The sequence below is a fragment of the Pan paniscus genome, chromosome 13 (genome assembly GCF_029289425.2).
Source record: "Pan paniscus chromosome 13, NHGRI_mPanPan1-v2.0_pri, whole genome shotgun sequence".
NCBI classification, from domain to species: Eukaryota; Metazoa; Chordata; class Mammalia; order Primates; family Hominidae; genus Pan; species Pan paniscus.
In genome coordinates this window covers 73,647,203-73,667,274 of record NC_073262.2, presented here as the reverse complement: position 1 = coordinate 73,667,274, position 20,072 = coordinate 73,647,203, and the positions used below count along the sequence as shown (strand labels likewise).

Sequence of the window (20,072 nt, the reverse complement as noted above, 5' to 3'; positions counted from 1 at the left end):
ATAGTTACCTTTTAATGTGATTATACTTCTGTTTAATGGTATGTATTAATTTCTAGTGTCAGCAATAAGAAAGGGAAACAATTACCAGTTACCTCCTGAGAATATTTTATCTGTTCCCTCCCCCCAAAAAAAGGATGAACCTCAAAATTTAATATTGGGTGAAAGAGGCCTGGCAAAGGAGAACATAATTTATAATTCTATTTATATAAAATTCAAACAATCAAAACTCAACTATGGTTTTAGAAGTCAAGATAAAGGTTACCCAGGTTCAACTGGGGACAGAGCCAGTGCCTGGAACTGGGCATGAGGGGGATTCAGAGGTTCTTTTTCTTGATCTGGTTGCCAGTTACATAGATGTAGTTACTTTGTGCTATGCACTTAACGATTTGTGTGCATTTCTAAAAATGTGTTACACTTCAGGAAAGGTTTTTTTTTTTTTTTGTAAGAGGCTATTCTCAAAGAAAAACTGAGTAAAATTGGTTTGAGAAAAGAAAAATAGTGATTATATTCTGTTTATTTAGCTTTTCCAGGAGTGTAATGATGCATAGGGTTAACCTGGGAAACAATGTCCCTAATGAAAGTGTCCCTTCAGTGATCTCTTCATCTAAAGAAAGTCTTTATGTCAAAGTCTTTATGTCAGTAGGAAAAAAAAATAATGGTTGAAAATGGCATCTTACCCTTTGCTAAACTGAAGTGATAACAAAATGGGATGAGGGTGGGAGGACTGTTTAGCAGAAGAAAAATGCTAGAAAAAAGTCTTCAGAATTTCGTAAGCAGAAACAACTTTCCAGTATAAGTTCAAATGGTTGCAGTAGTAATTTAGACTGTAAAGTGAACCACTGCAGGGGCTTCAAGCAGTGAGTCGCATTTGGAGTGAGAATTTTCTAGCTACAGAATTTTTTTTTTAAGGTTTGAACTTCCAATAAAATGAGATCTACTTATGTCTTAAATGTGTCCATCCTTCTGCTGATTCAGTTGATTGATATTTAGAAGGGAAAAAGATCATTAATTGCTAACATTTCCTTTCTCTTTTTGAGGCATTTATAAGACGCTGTTTGGCATATCGAAAAGAAGATCGATTTGATGTGCACCAGCTGGCAAATGACCCATACCTTCTCCCACACATGAGAAGATCAAATTCTTCAGGAAACCTACACATGGCTGGGCTGACAGCATCCCCTACACCCCCTTCTTCAAGCATAATTACTTACTGACTTTCCTCCAAGATTGGCATGATATCTTTGAATTGCTTCCAGATGCACACTTAAGTTTGAGAGCATTTGAGTGTTTCTTTGTTTTCTTTTTTTTTTTTTTTTTACACAAGATGTGGTTAAGAACTGTTTGTGAACTGAAGTTCCTCATAGTGTCATTTGTATGAGAGTGGATCATGGACAATGAATAAATGCACACTTCTGACTATAATTTTGAGCAGTGAAGGATGACTGCCTGTTACACAGAAACAGGAATACCATGTTAAGATAGAGGAAAAAAATTTTGTTTGGGGGAACACTGTAAATAACGTTTATAATACTTAAATACATTTGGTTGTTACTAGAGAGTTCTAATATGAAGGGTAGTTTTTCATTATTTAAAAACACATGGAAAAATATGAGACATATTTCTAACATACGAACTATAGTGCCTGGATACATTCTTCAGCATTTGGCAGTTAATCTGCTGAAACCAAAGTAAGAACTGAATGACAGTGACAGTTGTGTTTTATAGTAATAGAATGTGAGAGTTAGAATCTTTGGACAAAGTTAGGCTTTGTCATTTGCCTATTCAGACTTTTACCAAGTTGTACCTCGAGATCACATGTCCGTTTTCTTTCACTGGTTATATTAAAGGGAGAGCTATTATTTCTAAATACTTTACTTTACACCTTTGACAAAATGAGCTGCTTGTTTTGAAATCAGTTGAATTCACTAAATTATAATATTGCCAGTGTTTTCAACACGTTAGAATTGATAACAGGTATTTTTCTTTTGTTACCAGGCCTTGTTCATCAAAACAGGTGACAGTGAGTAACCAAATGCAGACCAGTTCTATGCAGGATAATGATAAATTCCCTTCTAGCTCTATTGTAAATTGTTGTACAGATGTCATATTTCAATTACTAAGTTTCAGCAGCTTATTCTTGTACAAATGTTTAAAATATGGCTTTTCTAATTGGATATTGTATTTTTTTTAAGTCTTCTTGAAGGCACTCTAATTGCTGCTAAATGATGTTGCTTCTTTGCTAAAAAATTAAATGACCTAGAAGGTGCAAGTTGACTGTACATCATAGATATTAAAAAGCAGACAGTCATTAACAATCAAGATGTAAAAGTGATCCATGTTGGACATAATTGAGTTTTTTAAATCAGTTTATTGGGTTCTAGGGCTGTAGAACACATAGATACTAGATTTTTAATTTGTTCATGGTTATTCTACATTTCTAGAAAGTTCTTATCAGCAAGATGGTCCCATAAGCAAATTTCTTGTGGTTTGTACAGATTTGTTAAAATGTGAACGTTTTCTAACTGCCTCGTAGGGTAGAAACCAATATTTTTCAGGATGCTGTATTTCACTCCTGTAAGGACTTTTTCTTTATTGTCACATTCATAATGCTGATACTTACTTACATGTAAGTTGTTCATGTTGCAGAAAAAGGTTATACGTACCACGGATTCTCTTTAATATTGTACAGTTAAACTGTATTTCTGATGTTGCAAGCCATTTTGTTTTTTCATTGTACATAGACACATTGTCTCTTTAAAATGCTGCTGAAATTGTAGAGAGTATAGCCAAAACAGTAATAAACAATGACAGTTAAAATGTAAAGACTATGAAAATTACATTGGAAGGGAGCTTTCAAGATGGTAGGATATTGACTAACTGAGCTCCTTCACTTAAAAATCAGCTGAATAAATTCCTTAAGTATACTTCAAGACAAGTGTAAATTGTTTCAAGCTGTTAAAGTTAAACCTAATAACCATTATCAAGGCAACTCCTGGGTAAGTAACACTTAGAACCATCAAGAGTGGTTTAAGGGGCTGGCTATACCCATTCCTCTGTAGAGCAGAGAGAAATCCTATTAAAAAAAAATACTACATGGTAATGAAATCTTAGCATTGATTGAGTGCTTTACGTGCTGCCTGCAAGTTTTCAGTTTTGTTGTTAGAGTTTTCGTCTTTATGAATGATAAAGTACTATGTTCATAAAGTAACATTTAAATTCCTGAACTAAAAGGAAATGCCTGTTGTGCTTAAAATTTTGGGGAGATACCAAGTGAATGTGTAAATCTAACTTTGAGGTTCAGTAAGTTAAGTAGTATAGACCTAGAGATCACTGCTTTACCATTTTACTTTCAAATGAATGAGAGCGACTGCTAGTGGCAGAACGCAGAAAAGGGGAAAAACAAGCCATGAAATGAAGTTGCTTTCTTGACCTGGGTTTAGGTCATCATTTTAAAATCAAAGATGTGTAGGAGATGAATCAACTTATAGACCCATATTTTCCTTCTAAAAGTTTCCCAAAGAAATGTTATAGATTTTGAATAACATGCCAGTGACCCAGCAGGTCCAAGATGGCTAACCAAGATGGCTAATTTAGCCACATGGAATAACTTACTTTTACCCTCACATGGAAAGTTGGTATCTATTGCTAAAGGTCACTCTGACAGTCTTTGACACTGTTTTTTTTAGGGTTTTATTGTTTTCTGGTCTCCTGGTGTCTGTCCTCAGAATTAAAGCATGTCCTGCATCCCTAAGATGATAGCCAAGGCCTCTCTTTTATTAAGAGTCAGCACTGATGTAGGGTAAAATCAACAGTTTTTGCATATTATTTTAAAATCTTTCTTTGATTTGAATTTGCTTTAGTGTGTGCATGTTGAGAGGAAGTAAGTGTAGAAACCACCCTAATTTGTAAGTTGGGAGTTGGAGGTACTTGGTGGTTTTTCAAAAATAAAGACTCATTTTTTTTTTTTTAAACACTCACTACCATCTCCTTCTAAAACAACTCTGTCAGTTTAAATGGCATATAAAATGTGAACAAACACCTCATTACATGAAGTCAAAATGGTGAAGAGCTTCAGTGAAACATTTAAAGAGTATATTGTGTGTTGTTTTGCTGTTCATCATTACTTATTAAATGCAGTAATGTTGATTGTCCTCATGCTATTAGCTGTGTTTTAGTTGTATAGTACAGTTCACCTAGATTAATTTACTCTTAAAATTTAATTACATTGCTGTTTGATTTTTGTGTGAATGTTATAACCTTGCTTACACATTTAAAAGCCCATTGACAGGTCTTTCTTTAATTCTGCCTTAAGTTTTGACCTGTTAACTGATGATTTTTCATCTACATATACTAAATTTCAATGTTCTGAAGATTTAATCTAATTCAAAAAGTGCTTTTAGGCTGGTAGTGATGGCTCATACCTGTAATCCCAGCTCTTTGGGAGGCCAAGGCAGGTAAATCATTTGAGGTCAGGAGTTGGAGACCACCAATCTGACCAGCATGGTGAAACCCCATCTCTACTAAAAGTACAAAAAAATTAGCTGGGCATGGTGGTGCATACCTGTAATCTCAGCTACTCAGGAGGCTGAGGCAGGATAGTCACTTGAACCCCAGAGGCGCAGGTTGCAGTGAGCTGAGATCATACCTCTGCACTCCAGCCTGGGCGACTGGGTGAGACTCCATCTCAAAAATAAATAAATAAATAAATAAGTGCTTTTAGCAGCTAGTTTTAGAGTTAAATTGGAATTCTAGTTCCTGTGTTTCAGTTCATTCTTCGGCAGTTTTAGAATTTATATAACTTGTTTTTCAATTTAAATTAGATGTATTTCCTACAACATAAACATCTCCATTTACCTTCCCCTACTTTCCCTTCATTTCTCTTTTTTGAGTATTCCTCCCCCACCCCGCCCCCCCTGGGAATTCTATAATTTTTGAAAAGGAAAGATTTGAGTAAATGTGTTTAAATCAACTTTTAAAGTTATTTGCAGAGAGCCAGAGAATGGGGTAGAAGAGTTATTTATAGTTAGGACAAAAATGCATGGCTTTCACCTGGAAATCTTCATTTGTCTAAAGTAATAGAGATGTGGATTATCTACACACATATGACTGGTTTTGTTTTTGTTTGAGACGGGGTTTCACTCTGTCACCCAGGCTGGAGTGCAGTGGTGTGATCTCAGCTCACTGCAACCTCTGCCTCCCGGGCTCAAGCTGGGACTACAGGCCTATGCCACCACGCCCAGCTACTTTTGTACTTTTTGTAGAGACGGGGTTTCACCATGTTGCACAGGCTGATCTCGAACTCCTGGGCTCAGGCGATCTACCTGCCTGGGCCTCGTAAAGTGCTGGGATTACAGGTGTGAGCCACAGTGCCTGGCCCATTTGACTCTTTTAAGAAGGGCAATAAAATAGGTTAAGATATCAATTTTTTTGAACCAGAGTTTTTGGATTAAAATGTTGACTAACATTTACTACCTGTGTTTCTGGTTCCTCATCTGAAAATTAGGGTAACAACTACCCATCATGCAGAGTGGCTGCAAGGAATGAATAAGTGAATTCACATATGTAACGCACTCAACCTTTACTTATATGCCCAGCTCATAAGTAGGTACTGTATATAATAAGCTGCTATTGTCATCATCCCTTTTTAAAACTCAAAAGATTATTCTATTAGCCCTATTTATAAAATTCAGTCTGCTTTGCTTCCTGTGGTAATTTTAATTATTTTAAGAAACACTTTCACAGTGCTTGACTTAGGTTTCAAACAAGTGATGATTAGATTGTCTGGAAATGGAAGGTGAGGAAATGTAGCAATTTGAAACAGAAAGTAGTAGCTGTGTGTGTGAACTAATTGCCAAAAGGATCATGCCCTATTTATTGATGCTGTTTCATCACAGATATCTGTCATATTTTCCAGAGTTTCCTTGCTAGTAACAACTGATTGAGGTAGGACAGATGACAGTATCCGTGTTCTACAAAGGAGGAAACAGATTTGGAGGGGGGGAATAACTTGGTAAAGCCACATAACTGGTAAGCACAGCTTTTGGAGTCGTGGAGCAAGGTTTTTAACTATGTTAACATCTTGGTATATAGTAAACATGGCTTAGTGAGTTAAATCTCATCATGACTCTTCAAAGGTGACAGCCAAATAGCTACAAACATTATTGTCATCTTTTTAAAAGCAAATCTAAAGATTTTTTTTTTTGAAACAGGGTCTCTCTGAAACCCTGTTTTTTTGAAACAGACCCCTCTCTGAAACAGGGTCACTCAGGCTGGAGTGCAGTGGTGCAGCCTCAGCTCACTGCAGCCTTGACCTCCCGGGCTCAAGCAATCCTCCCACCTCAGCCGCTCAAGTAGCTGGGGCTACAGGTGCATGCCACCATACCCGGCTACTTTTTTTGTATTTTTTGCAGGGGCTCACCATGTTGTCCAGGCTGGTCTCGAACTCCTGGGCCAAGTGATCCACCCACTTCAGTCTCCCAAAGTGCTAGAATTACAGATGTGACCCACATCACGCCTGACCTAAGAATTTTTCAAGTGTTAGATGAAGAATGCCATCTGAGCTGAGTGTTGTTGGCTGTGAGTCACTAGAGAGCAGAGCCCTGCCACAGACCCATTCTAGGTAAGATGGAGAGTGGGCTGCGCCTTTTTCTGTTCTTACATCTTTTTCCCTTGCCTTTTTAAGTCAAAGATCAGGTCCATCGATGAGCTACCCCATTCTACCTGTCTTACAGAAAGCACCTCATAGAGGTCTTCCTCTGCCCACTGTCACAGGCACAGAAAGTACTCCTGGTTCCTCTCCCTGCAGTGGTACCAGTTGGTCTTTTTTTTTTTTTTTTTTTTAAATGCTGGGTGCAGTGGCTCATGCCTGTAATCCCAGCACTTTGGGAGGCTGAGGCGGGTGGATCACCAGAGGTCAGGAGTTTCAGACCAGCCTGACCAGCATGCAGAAACCCTGTCTCTACTAAAAATACAAAATTAGCCAGGTGTGGTGGCACATGCCTGTAGTCCCAGCTACTCAGGAGGCTGAGGCAGGAGAAACGCTTGAACCCAGGAGGCAGAGGTTACGGTGAGCCAAGATTGTGCCATTGCACTTCAGCCTGGGCAACAAGAGCAAAACTCCATCCCCCCCGCCAAAAAAAAGTTTAAAACTGACTCTAGTAAGTCAGTAACTCCTCTAAAGGAAGCCCTGGAACTTTGGAGAGATTTCACTAATTACCAATTCACCAATATATAGCCCCTGAACATTGTATCTCGAAGTCTTCTAAATCTGATAAATTACCTATGTGTGGTGTTCTACCACCAAGATCACAAATGGGTACTTCTGATTGCATCAAGTGACTCTACTGGGGTTTAAAATTGCTGTATGTAATTATGTTTAAGATTCTCTGTGTGATCCATTTTCACCTGAAGGACCTTAGATTGTTCCCAAAACTATATGCCTTGGGCCAAACAGTATATGTGCATGACCAGCATCCCACCTGTTCTTGATTGGGTGTGTGGTATGTCACAGGGGTACTAAGGTCTTATTTCCATTATATGACAGACGTCAAACTCAGATACTAAAATTACCTGATCCAAAGAATGAGCATGGCTGATTTGTTACTAATATTAGCCATGTTTTTGGTGTTTCAAATGATCTTACGTCATGTTGCATCCTAAGAGCATCTCTTTATGTCCACTACTTGCCAAATTCATAGCTTCCTTTTAAGGAGATATTTAGAAGGATGAAAGTGGAAGAAAGCATGGGTTTGGAAGTTTGACCTGGCTTTGCCTCCCAGCTTTGTTACTTAATAGCATATGACCTTACAGAAATCACTAACCTTTCTGGGGTCTTATTTTCCTTGTCTGTAAACTATTTCTAATAGCACCTGCCTCATGGGAACCTAGCATCAAGAGTGGGGTTCAGAAGTTTTCCCAACTGATAATGGCATGGGCTGCGACAAAATGGAACAAATGCCACAAATGCAGAAGACAGATTCAAGAGGCCCCTATCAGGGTCATTATGTGTTTTGTATTTTTTTGGGGGGTGGGCCTGAGAATGGTTGGGAGATGTGAGGAGGAGTTGCTCAGGAGACCTGGCAGCAGTCTACTGGCTTGCAAGTTTTCTGTATTTAACCCATATCTGTGCATAACTGCTTAGTCTGAGCCCTGCATGCCGCCTTGACGGTGGCACGCTCTTTGTTGCCTTCTTTTCCCACTCCAGTACACACAGCTATTGTGGAAGTGTGTGCGTCCACCGAGGGGGAACAGGACCGCTGCAGGTTGGAGTCCCGACTGGTCTGTGTTTTCATCACTTTTGGGATGCTGTTTAGATCTCAAGAGTGTTTATGTTGAAACCACTATGAAAATTAACACTATTGTGGTTTCTGAACTAATGTAACAAAATTTATTGATATTTCACTTTGACAATGAATTTTAACTTCATTAGTAGGAATGAATGAATATATATATATATATATTTTTTTTTTTTTTTTTAAGATGGAGTTTCGCTGGAGTGCAATGGCATGATCTCAGTTCACTGCAACCTCCGCCCCTTGGGTTCAAGTGATTCTCCTGCCTCAGCCTCCCAAGTAGCTGGGATTACAGATATGCGCCACCACGCCCAGCTAATTTTTGTATTTTTAGTAGAGATTGGGGTTTCACCATCTTGGCCAGGCTGGTCTTGAACTTCTGACCTCGTGATCCACCCACTTCGGCCTCCCAAAGTGCTGGGATTACAGGTGTGAGCCACTGCATCCGGCCATAGTAGAAATATTTTTAAAGTTTAATTTCTGTGAGCTTCCTTCCCAGAAGTAAAGACTATGTGTGTATATAGCTTTTAGTGAAAAAGCTTTAAAAGAAATTCAGCTTGAAAGAATGAGATCATGCATTATTCTAGATGCAGAATTAGCCATATACCAACAAAGTTTGTGTAAGATGAGAAACTTTAAGTACACTTAAGCAACATGAGTAGGGTTATTTGTCGTATGTCGATAGCATTTTAGTATTCAAACATACCCTTACATTTGACTAAAAGAATATGTGCTTTGTAGTTTGGGGGAACGAAATAACCTTTAGGGGACTGAAGCTGTGCTAAAGTGCAGTTTAAGATGTTTCTTTGCTGATTTTTTAAAAATTACACAATAAGGAAAGTAGTAACCCTTAATTGTAAATTGGCATATTTGTGACCAAGACTTAGAAAAAGGGATAGACTTTCCAGTGGCAGATATGGAAGATATTCATTCCACTAATGACCATGGAAATTGCTTAAGCCAAGTTTCATGTTCTGCAGCAAGGGTCCCCAAACCCCAAGCCACAGACTGGTACTGGTCTGTGGCTTGTTAGCAAACTGGCTGCACAGCAAGAGGTGATGGGCTGTTGAGTAAGCATTACTGCCTGAGCTTCATCGCCTGTCAGATCAGAGGCAGCATTAGGGTCTCAGGAGCACAAACCCTACTGTGAACTGCTCATTCAAGGGATCGAAGGCTGGGCGCTCCTTATAAGAATCTAATGCCTGATGATCTGAGGTGGAACAGTTTCATCCTGAAACCATGCCCTCAACTCCCATCCGAGGAAAAATTGTCTTCCACAAATTGTCTTCCATGAAACCACTCCCTGGCACCACAAAGGTTGGGGACCGCTGTTCCACCACGGAAATTCATTGTATAAAGTTTACTCCTCCCCACATCTCTGTAAAAAACTATATTCAGAGATAAAATTTGGAAAAGCAGAGTTCTCACTGCCACGTTAGTTAGAAGAACAACATTCCCCCATTTATTGGCCTGGCACTGCAAAATAAAAGTGGCAAAGTGACTTGTTTTGAACTTGTAATATAAACACTTCAAAAAGCTCCTCTCACAAATCAACCCCATCTTGGCACTAGAACTGTTTCCTTCATTGGGTCACTGAGTTGAATAAGATCATGTTGGAAACATTGGCAGCTGTAGTAGTTTGCCATTACCACACAATTTAAAATTAAAGCCTGATCCTGGTCTCTACAAGAAATATACGTAGGTTACAATTACTCTTCCAGCCTGGGCGAGGTGGCTCACGTGCCTGCAATCCCAGCACTTTGGAAGGCTGGTGGGAGGATCGCTTGAGCCCAGGAGTTTAACACCAGCCTGGGCAATATAGGGAGACTGTGTCTCTACAAAAAATGACTATTCTGTGTCCGTTTACCCTTTTCTGATAGACTAATATTGTACCATATACAAGTTATTTAATAAATTTTAGTAAATACTGTTTAATTGACAAAAAGCCAAACATGGGAACTTTCTCTCCATGTACCTTTCTCAGCTACTTCCCTAGACTGCATCATGAACGTGTTGTTAGGTGTTCTTGTTTCATTGTTTTTTCCAAAACTATGAAATCTTCATGGTCCCTGCCCCCCCGCACCCCACATCTTAGTGTGAAATGAAAACAGGATAAGCTATAGTAACAAATTAACCCCCCCAAAGGTTTCTCAATTATGCAAAATCCACACTGAGCTTGGTAACTCCTAGGCAACTTTACAAGACAGCTCTTCTCCAGGTGGTGGCTGGGGCATCCAGGCTGCTTGCATCTTATGGTTCTATTCACATCAATCTGTAGTTACAGGAGAGGAAGGCAGGAAAGGAGGGGACATCCTAGTTCTTAAATGCCTTGGACCAGAAGTATTGTCTTTCCTTGCTAGAATTGAGTCTGGCCTCAAATCAGCTGCACAGGAGGTACTATATCTCTGTCACCATCAAGAATTTGCATGACAATCCAGGTTTACATGTAACCTGCTTGTACCTTTTAAAGGGAATCTCCACTTCAAATACATACATATCTAGTCTGTGATTCATGACTTTTGCCAGATTTTGGGAGCTGTGTGGAGCAGGAACCTGAAGAGCTTAGCTGAAAACCTCTCATCAGTAGGAATCCACTGAGGTAGTTACAGATGCCTGAGGCTCAGTTGGGAAGCCCTGGAGGACCATACCCAAGAATAGGAGCAAACCAGCTCAACGCCATGCCCTCTGCCTGGTGGTTCATTGTGATTGGTTTATTGTGTAGATATTGAAGAAAAAGAGAATATTTTAGGTTGACATTTTTAGCCACAAAAAAAAAAAAAAAAAAAAAGATTCTAGAAAAAAGCCAGGATTATTTTAGACCCAGTTAATTATTTGAGATTCTCTTCCAACAACTCTACCATAGACTTTGACTTGGAATTACAAAGATGGAGAAAATAAACATTTCACTTGAGCAGGGGTTTGTGTTTAAGGAAAGAGTAACAAGGACAATTTGTCGAGCACTTATGGTATACCAGTCACTGTAACCTACATTTCCTAGAATCCCCAAAAACAGCCCTATGATTATGCCATTTTGTAGGTGGAAGAGGGGAGGGGTGTATTGGAGACAGATTAAGTTGTTTGCTCAAATAGTGAAGTAGCAGGGATGGGATTTAACTCGAGACTGGCTGACTCCAAAACTCAACTGGATTAGACATCACTAATTCTACAATCCATCAACATCTTTTAAAAAATAAAAGTAACAAAGTGAGGCTTAATGAGTTTTAAATGTCAAATTTTCTTACAATGTTCTTGTGTTTTGAGAGTCTGAAATCCCCAACCCACTATTCAGAAACTGTCAGGCCTCTGAGCCCAAGCTATGCCATCATATCCCCTGTGACCTGCACGTAGACATCCAGATGGCTGGTTCCAGCCTTAACTGATGACATTCCACCACAAAAGAAGTGAAAATGGCCTGTTCCTGCCTTCACTGATGACATTGTCTTGTGAAATTCCTTCTCCTGGCTCATCCTGGCTCAACAGCTCCCCCACTGAGTACCTTGTGACCCCCACTCCTGCCCGCCAGAGAACAACCCCCCTTTTTCCTTTACCTACCCAAATCCTATAAAACGGCCCCACCCCTATCTCCCTTCGCTGACTCTCTTTTCGGACTCAGCCCACCTGCACCCAGGTGATTAAATGCTTTATTGCTCACACAAAGCCTGTTTGGTGGTCTCTTCACACGGACGCGAATGAAATTTGGTGCCATGACTCGGATCAGGGGACCTCCCTTGGGAGATCAATCCCCTGTCCTCCTGCTCTTTGCTCTGTGAGAAAGATCCACCTACGACCTCAGTTCCTCAGACCGACCAGCCCAAGAAACACCTCACCAATTTCAAATCTGGTAAGCAGTCTCTTTACTGTCTTCTCCAACCTCTCTCACTATCCCTCAACCTCTTTCTCCTTTCAATCTTGGCACCACACTTCAATCTCTCCCTTCTCTTAATTTCAATTCCTTTCATTTTCTGGTAGAGACAAAGGAGACACGTTTTATCCATGAACACAAACTCCAGCGTTGGTCACGGACTGGGAAGGCAGGCTTTCCTTGGTGTTTAATCATTGCAGGGACACCTGTCTGATTATTCACCCATGTTTCAGAGGTGTCAGACCATGCAAGGATGCCTGCCTTGGTCCTTCACCCTTAGCGGCAAGTCCCGCTTTTCTGGGGGAGGAGGAAGTACCCCAACCCCTTCTCTCCGTGTCTCTACCCCTTCTCTGCTTTTCTGGGGGAGAGGCAAGAACCCCTCAACCCCTTCTCCCTCACCCTTAGCGGCAAGTCCCACTTTTCTAAGGGGCAAGAACCCCCAATCCCTTATTTCCATGCCCCGACCTCTTATCTCTGTGCCCCATCCCTTATTTCCACACCCCGACCTCTTATCTCTGCACCCCAACCCCTTATTTCCACGCCCCGACCCCTTTCATGCTTTTCTGGAAGGTAAGAACCCCCGAACCCCTTTCCTCCGTGTCTCTACTCTCTCTTTTCTCTAGGCTTGCCTCCTTCACTACGGGCAACATTCCACCCTCCATTCCTCTGTCTCCATTCGCCTGTGCTCTCAAGAACTTAAAACCTCTTCAACTCATGCTGGACCTAAAACCTAAATGTCTTATTTTCTTCTGCAATGCTGCTTGACCGCAATACAAACTTGACAGTAGTTCCAAATAGCCAGAAAACGGCACTTTCAATTTTTCCATCCTGCAAGATCTAAATAATTCTTGTCGTAAAATAGGCAAACGGTCTGAGGTACCTGATATCCAGGCATTCTTTTACACATCAGTCCCTCCCTAGTCTGTGCCCAACGCAACTCACCCCAAATCTTCCTTCTTTCCCTCCCGCCTGTCCCCTCAGTCCCAACCCCAAGTGTCGCTGAGTCTTTCTAATCTTCCTTTTCTACAGACCCATCTGACCTCTCCCCTCCTCCCCAGGCTGCTCCTCACCAGGCCAAGCTAGGTCCCAATTCTTCCTCAGCCTCCGCTCCTCCACCCTATAATCCTTTTATCACCTCCCCTCCTCACACCGGGTCCGGCTTACAGTTTCGTTCCATGACTAGCCCTCCCCCACCTGCCCAGCAATTTACTCTTAAAAAGGTGGCTGGAGCTAAAGGCACAATCAAGGTTAATGCTCCTTTTTCTTTATCCCAAATCAGATAGCATTTAGGCTCTTTTTCATCAAATATAAAAATCCAGCCCAGTTCATGGCTCGTTTGGCAGCAACCCTGAGACACTTTACAGCCCTAGACCCTAAAAAGGCAAAAGGCCGTCTTATTCTCAATATGCATTTTATTACCCAATCTGCTCCTGACATTAAATAAAAATCCAAAAATTAAATTCCGGCCCTCAAACTCCACAATAGGACTTAATTAACCTCGCCTTCAAGGTGTACAATAATAGAGGCAGCCAAATAGCAACATATTTCTGAGTTGCAATTCCTTGCCTCCACTGTGAGACAAACCCCAGCCACATCTCCAGCACACAAGAACTTCCCAACGCCTAAACCGCAGTGGCCAGGCATTCCTCCAGGCCCGCCTCCCCCAAAAGCTTGCTACAAGTGCCAGAAATCTGGCCACCAGGCCAAGGAATGCCCGCAGCCCAGAATTCCTCCTAAGCCGTGTCCCATCTGTGCAGGACCCCACTGGAAATCAGACTGTTCAACTCACCTGGCAGCCACTCTCAGAGCCCCTGGAACTCTGGCCGAAGGCTCTCTGACTCCTTCCCAGATCTTCTTGGCTTAGCGGCTGAAGACTGACGCTGCCCAATCGCCTCGGAAGCCCCGTAGACCATCACGGACGCCGAACTTTAAGTAACTTTCACAGTGGAGACTAAGTCTGTCCCCTTCTTAATCAATACGGAGGCTACCCACTCCACATTACCTTCTTTTCAAGGGCCTGTTTCCCTTGCCTCCATAACTGTTGGAGGTATTGACAGCCAGGCTTCTAAACCTCTTAAAACTCCCCAACTCTGATACCAACTTAGACAATACTCTTTTAAGCACTCCTTTTAGTTATCCCCACCTGCCCAGTTCCCTTATTAGGCCGAGACACTTTAACTAAATTATCTGCTTCCCTGACTATTCCTGGACTACAGCTGTATCTCATTGCCGCCCTTCTTCCCAATCCAAAGCCTCCTTTGCGTCCTCCTCTTGTATTCCCCCACCTTAACCCACAAGTATAAGATCTCTACTCCCTCCTTGGCGACTGATCATGCACCCCTTACCATCTCATTAAAACCTAATCACCCTTACCCCACTCAATGCCAATATCCCATCCCACAGCATGCTTTGAAAGGATTAAAGCCTGTTATCACTCACCTGCTACAGCATGGCCTTTTAAAGCCTATAAACTCTCCTTACAACTCCCCCATTTTACCTGTCCTAAAACCAGACAAGCCTTACAAGTTAGTTCAGGATCTATGCCTTATCAACCAAATTGTTTTGCCTATCCACCCCACGGTGCCAAACACATATACTCTCCTATCCTCAATACCTCCCTCCACAATCCATTATTCTGTTCTGGATCTCAAACATGCTTTCTTTACTATTCCTTTGCACCCGTCATCCCAGCCTCTCTTTGCTTTCACTTGGCCTGACCCTGACACCCATCAGGCTCAGTAAATTACCTGGGCTGTACTGCCGCAAAGCTTCACAGACAGCCCCCATTACTTCAGTCAAGCCCAAATTTCTTCCTCATCTGTTACCTATCTCAGCATAATTCTCATAAAAACACACATGCTCTCCCTGCCGATCGTGTCCAACTAATCTCTCACACCCCAACCCCTTCTACAAAACTACAACTCCTTTCCTTCCTAGGCATGGTTAGATACTTTCACCTTTAGATACCTGGTTTTGCCATCCTAACAAAACCATTATATAAACTCACAAAAGGAAACCTAGCTGACCCCATAGATCCTAAATTCTTTCCCCACTCCTCTTTTCATTCCTTGAAGACAGATTTAGACGCTGCCCCAACTCTAGCTCTCCCTGACTCATCCCAATCCTTTTCATTACACACAGCTGAAGTGCAGGGTTGTGCAGTCGGAATTCTTACACAAGGACCGGGATCACGTCCTGTAGCCTTTTTGTCCAAACAACTTGACCTTACTGTTTTAGGCTGGCCATTATGTTTCCGTGCAGTGGCTGCTGCCACCCTAATACTTTTAGAGGCCCTTAAAAATCACAACTATGCTCAACTCACTCTCTACAGCTCTCATAATTTCCAAAATCTATTTTCTTCCTCACACCTGACACATATACTTTCTGCTCCCCGGCTCCTTCAGCTGTACTCACTCTTTGTTGAGTCTCCCACAATTACCATTGTTCCTGGCCCGGACTTCAATCCGGCCTCCCACATTATTCCTGCTGATACCACACCTGACCCTCATGACTGCATCTCTCTGATCCACCTGACGTTCACCCCATTTCCCCACATTTCCTTCTTCCCTGTTTCTCACCCTGATCACACTTAGTTTATTCATGGCAGTTCCACCAGGCCTAATAACCACACACCAGCAAAGGCAGGATATGCTATAGTACAAGCCACTAGCCCGCCTCTTAGAACCTCTCATTTCCTTTCCATCATAGAAATCTATCCTCAAGGAAATAACTTCTCAGTGTTCCATCTGCGATTCTACTACTCCTCAAGGATTATTCAGGCCCCCTCCCTTCACTACACATCAAGCTCAAGGATTTGCCCCCCGCCCAGGACTGGCAAATTAGCTTTACTCAACATGCCCCGAGTCACAAAAACTAAAATACCTCTTAGTCGAAGTAGACACTTTCACTAGATAGGTAGAGGCCTTTCCTACAGGGTCTGAGAAGGCCACCGCAGTCATTTCTTCCCTTCTGTCAGACATAATTCCTCAGTTTAGCCTTCCCACCTCTATACAGCCTGATAACAGACCAGCCTTTATTAGTCAAATCAGCCAAGCAGTTTTTCAAGCTCTTAGTATTCAGTGAAACCTTTATATCCCTTACAGTCCTCAGTCTTCAGGAAAAGTAGAACAGACTAAAGGTCTTTTAAAAACACACCTCACCAAGCTCAGCCACCAACTTAAAAAGGAATAGACAATACTTTTACCACTTTCCCTTCTCAGAATTCAGGCCTGTCCTCAGAATGCTACAAAGTACAGCCCATTTAAGCTCCCGTATAGATGCTCCTTTTTATTAGGCCGCAGTCTCATTCCAGACACCAGACCCACTTGGACTGTGCCCCAAAAAACTTGTCATCCCTACTGTCCTCTGTCTAGTCATACTCCTATTCACCATTCTCAACTACTCATACCTTCCCTGCTCTTGTTTACACTGCCAGTTTACACTGTTTCTCCAAGCCATCATAGCTGATATCTCCTGGTGCTATCCCCAAACCGCCACTCTTAACTCTTAAAGTAAATAAATAATCTTTGCTGGCAGGGCTATGCTGAACCTCCTTGGGCACTCTCTAATTAGATGTCCTGGGTCCTCCCAATTCTTAGACCTTTAATATCTGTTTTTCTCCTTCTCTTATTCCGTTTAGTTTTTCAATTCATACAAAACCGTATCCAGGCCATCACCAATAATTCTACACGACAAATGTTTCTTCTAACAGCCCCACAATATCACCCCTTACCACAAAATCTTCCTTCAGCTTAAGCTCTCCCACTCTAGATTCCCATGCCGCCCCTAATCCCGCTCGAAGCAGCCCTGAGATACATTGCCCATTATCTCTCCATGCCACCCCCCAAAAATTGTCACCGTCCCAACACTTTACCACTATTTCGTTTCATTTTTCTCATTAATATAAGAAGACAGGAATGTCAGGCCTCTGAGCCCAAGCTAAGCCATCATATCCCCTGTGACCTGCATGCACACATCCAGATGGCCGGTTCCTGCCTTAACTGATGACATTCCACCACAAAAGAAGTGAAAATGGCCTGTTCCTGCCTTCACTGATGACATTGTCTAGTGAAATTCCTTCTCCTGGCTCATCCTGGCTCAAAAGCTCCCCCACTGAGTACCTTGTGACCCCCACTCCTGCCCGCCAGAGAACAACCCCCTTTTTCCCTTTACCTACCCAAATCCTATAAAACGGCCCCACCCCTATCTCCCTTCACGGACTCTCTTTTCGGACTCAGCCCACCTGCACCCAGGTGATTAAATGCTTTATTGCTCACACAAAGCCTGTTTGGTGGTCTCTTCACACGGACGCGCATAAAAGAAACCTTTGAAGTGACCAAAGTAATGGCAGGGGAGAGTATTCGGTCAATTCATGATGCAGTATCTTATCTTTTTTTTTTTTTTGAGACGGAGTCTCACTCTGTGTCTCCCAGGCTGGAGTGCAGTGACACCATCTCAGCTCACTGCAACCTCCACCTCCCAGATTCAAGTGATCCTCCTGCCTCAGCTTCCCAAGTAGCTGGGATTACAGGTCGGCACCACCACGCCTGGCCAATTTTTTTGTATTTTTAGTAGAGATGAGGTTTCGCCAATTGGTTGGCCCGGCCCATGGTGCAATATCTAATAAATTACATTTAACTTCCATGGATCATGTCTGATACAGCTTTTTGAGATTTTAAAGTTATTTAATGAGCTATTTAATTTTCTTAACAGAAAAAAATTGTATTGGGGAATTTTGAAAAGTTTTTTGCTTAAACACTGGATCCAAGACCCACCTGGGGAAAAATATAAATAGTGTTCTCTGGTTCTGAGTGAAGTCTGTAAATGTAGTCAGGGTGCAAGACAGCTCTGTTCTTCCCCACACCCGCCTTTTTTTTTTCTGGAGATGGAGTTTCACTCTTGTTGCCCAGATTGGAGTGCAGTGGCGTGATCTCGGCTCACTGCAACGTCTGCCTCCCGGGTTCAAGAGATTCTCCTGTCTCAGCCTCCCGAGTTGCTGGGATTACAGGCACATGCCACCACGCCCGGCTAATTTTTGTATTTTTAGCAGAGACGGGGTTTCATCATATTGGTCAGGCTCGTCTTGAACTCCTGACCTCAGGTGATCCGCCCACCTCGGCCTCCCAAAGTGCTGGGATTACAGGCGTGAGCCACCGCGTCCGGCCGACAGCTCTGTTCTTTAAGGATCAAATGATATATGTGTGTGTATATATGTATGTATATATATTTTTTCTTTTTTTTTTTGAGACAGGGTCTCACTCTGTCACCCAGGCTGGAGTTCAGTGGTGCAAGCACAGCTCACTGCAGCCTCAACTTCCTGGGCTCAAGCAATCCTCCCAGCTCAGCCTTCTAAGTACTACAGGCTCAAACCGCCACATCCAGCTGATTTTGTTCATTTTTTGTAGAGACGGAGATCTCACTATGTTGCTCAGGCTGGTCTCCAACCCCTGGGCTCAAGTGATCCTCCCAAAATGCTGTGATTACAGGCATAAGCCACCACACCCAGCCTAAATTTGTATCTTTTAAACAACTTCGTGGGTTTTTTAAAACACCTTTGTGGTTTTGGATGGCAAATTCAAGAATACAAAGCCTCGGACCTGGGTGTTAGAGGCAGAGTAGCCCTTGCCTTTCGGTCACACTGACCCATACACAGCATACCTCCAGAGATAGCCCATGCCCCCCAGGGGGCGGTGGGAAATGGTTTGAAACCTCTTCCCCTCCCCACCCTGCTCCATTCTGTAACTTCCTCCCAGGAAGGCAGGCCCCTCCCCACTCAAATCCCTGTCCAGGGTCCAGGGTCCAGAGAAGGGAGTGGCCCAGGCAGAGAACCCCAGTGAGTGCCCACCACATGCCAGGCACTGACTGCCACCCCTTCGACTCTAACCTAGCACCCAGCACATGGAGCTACACTCATCGCCTGTGCCTTCGTGCGGCATATGGTGAGTGCCTGCTGGGAGCTAGGTGCTGGAGAGAACTTTAAGTCAGACTTTGTCCCCGACACCAAGGCTTGAAGACAGGTATAACCCCTGAGGCCACCTCCCCTCCTCACAGGTCGCATTGTAGCACTTTCTCACCCTAGTTGTCCACTTTGCCTCTGCTGCTCTGCCAGTCTGCAGGGGCAGAAGGATGCCCGTGCCCAGGAAGAATGCTGAAGCCAGGTGCGTGGCCCCTGCAGTGGTGGAAGCTCCCCCAGTAGCGAGCGGCCATTTGACTAGGCTGAATCGAGTTGACTTCACAACCGAGGTCTGATCACTGACTACACCATCTCCTTGTTGGGAAAAACAAACAAACAAAAAACCCCACAAACCACTGCTATTTTAAATTGTGATCAAAATGAAGATACTAAAAGCCCTGGGGGCTGGGTTCTGAGAATCCCCCACGAGTCCCCCGAGGACCTTGCACCCAGGTCCTCCATGCAGCCCTGCAGTTGCAGCCTGGTCTGTTTCTGCTCCACCGGCCCCGCCCCACACCTGCCCGGGTCTCAGGCTTGCTGAAAGAATCCCTGGATCCGATTTCCACCTGGGTACTAGGTATAGACCCAGCTCTACCACCCCCTAGCCGTATGCTTGTTGGAGAGACATTTAACCTTTCTGGATTTCACTGTTTTCATCTATAAAATGAAGGAATTGAGAGGGAGGATCTCCACAACGCTGTCCCTGATCCAGAGGCAACAGTGTTTTTCAAAGCCACCAGGGTTGAGAAGTGCTGGTCCATGGTTGCTTTTCCGAGCTCAGGATTGAAAGAGTCCTTTGGCTAAAGAGCTGAAGAAGAAAGAGGATGCTCTCACCCTATTCAGCTTTTGGTTCTTCCCAGTCTGCTACAAGACCAGGGAAAATGTGAGTTACTCCTCCAGCCACAACTACAGCAGGCAGGTGGAGGGTGGGGGATGAGGTGTGGCACAGCACTTTGCTGGACTTTAG

The 20,072-nt window shown here is 42.9% G+C and overlaps 1 protein-coding gene across 6 annotated transcripts in view; it reads left to right on the top strand.

Moving 5' to 3' along the window:
• TLK1 (tousled like kinase 1) overlaps positions 1-4,151 on the top strand; it is a 170,824-nt gene extending 166,673 nt beyond the window's left edge. For all 6 annotated transcript variants that reach the window (XM_003824277.4, XM_055108749.2, XM_034954478.2 and 3 more), the window contains one exon: positions 1,038-4,151. In XM_003824277.4, coding sequence (XP_003824325.1) covers positions 1,038-1,214 — 177 coding nt within the window. In that variant the 3' untranslated portion in view covers positions 1,215-4,151. The remainder of the gene's footprint in view (positions 1-1,037) is intronic.
• Positions 4,152-20,072: the final 15,921 nt, after the last annotated feature.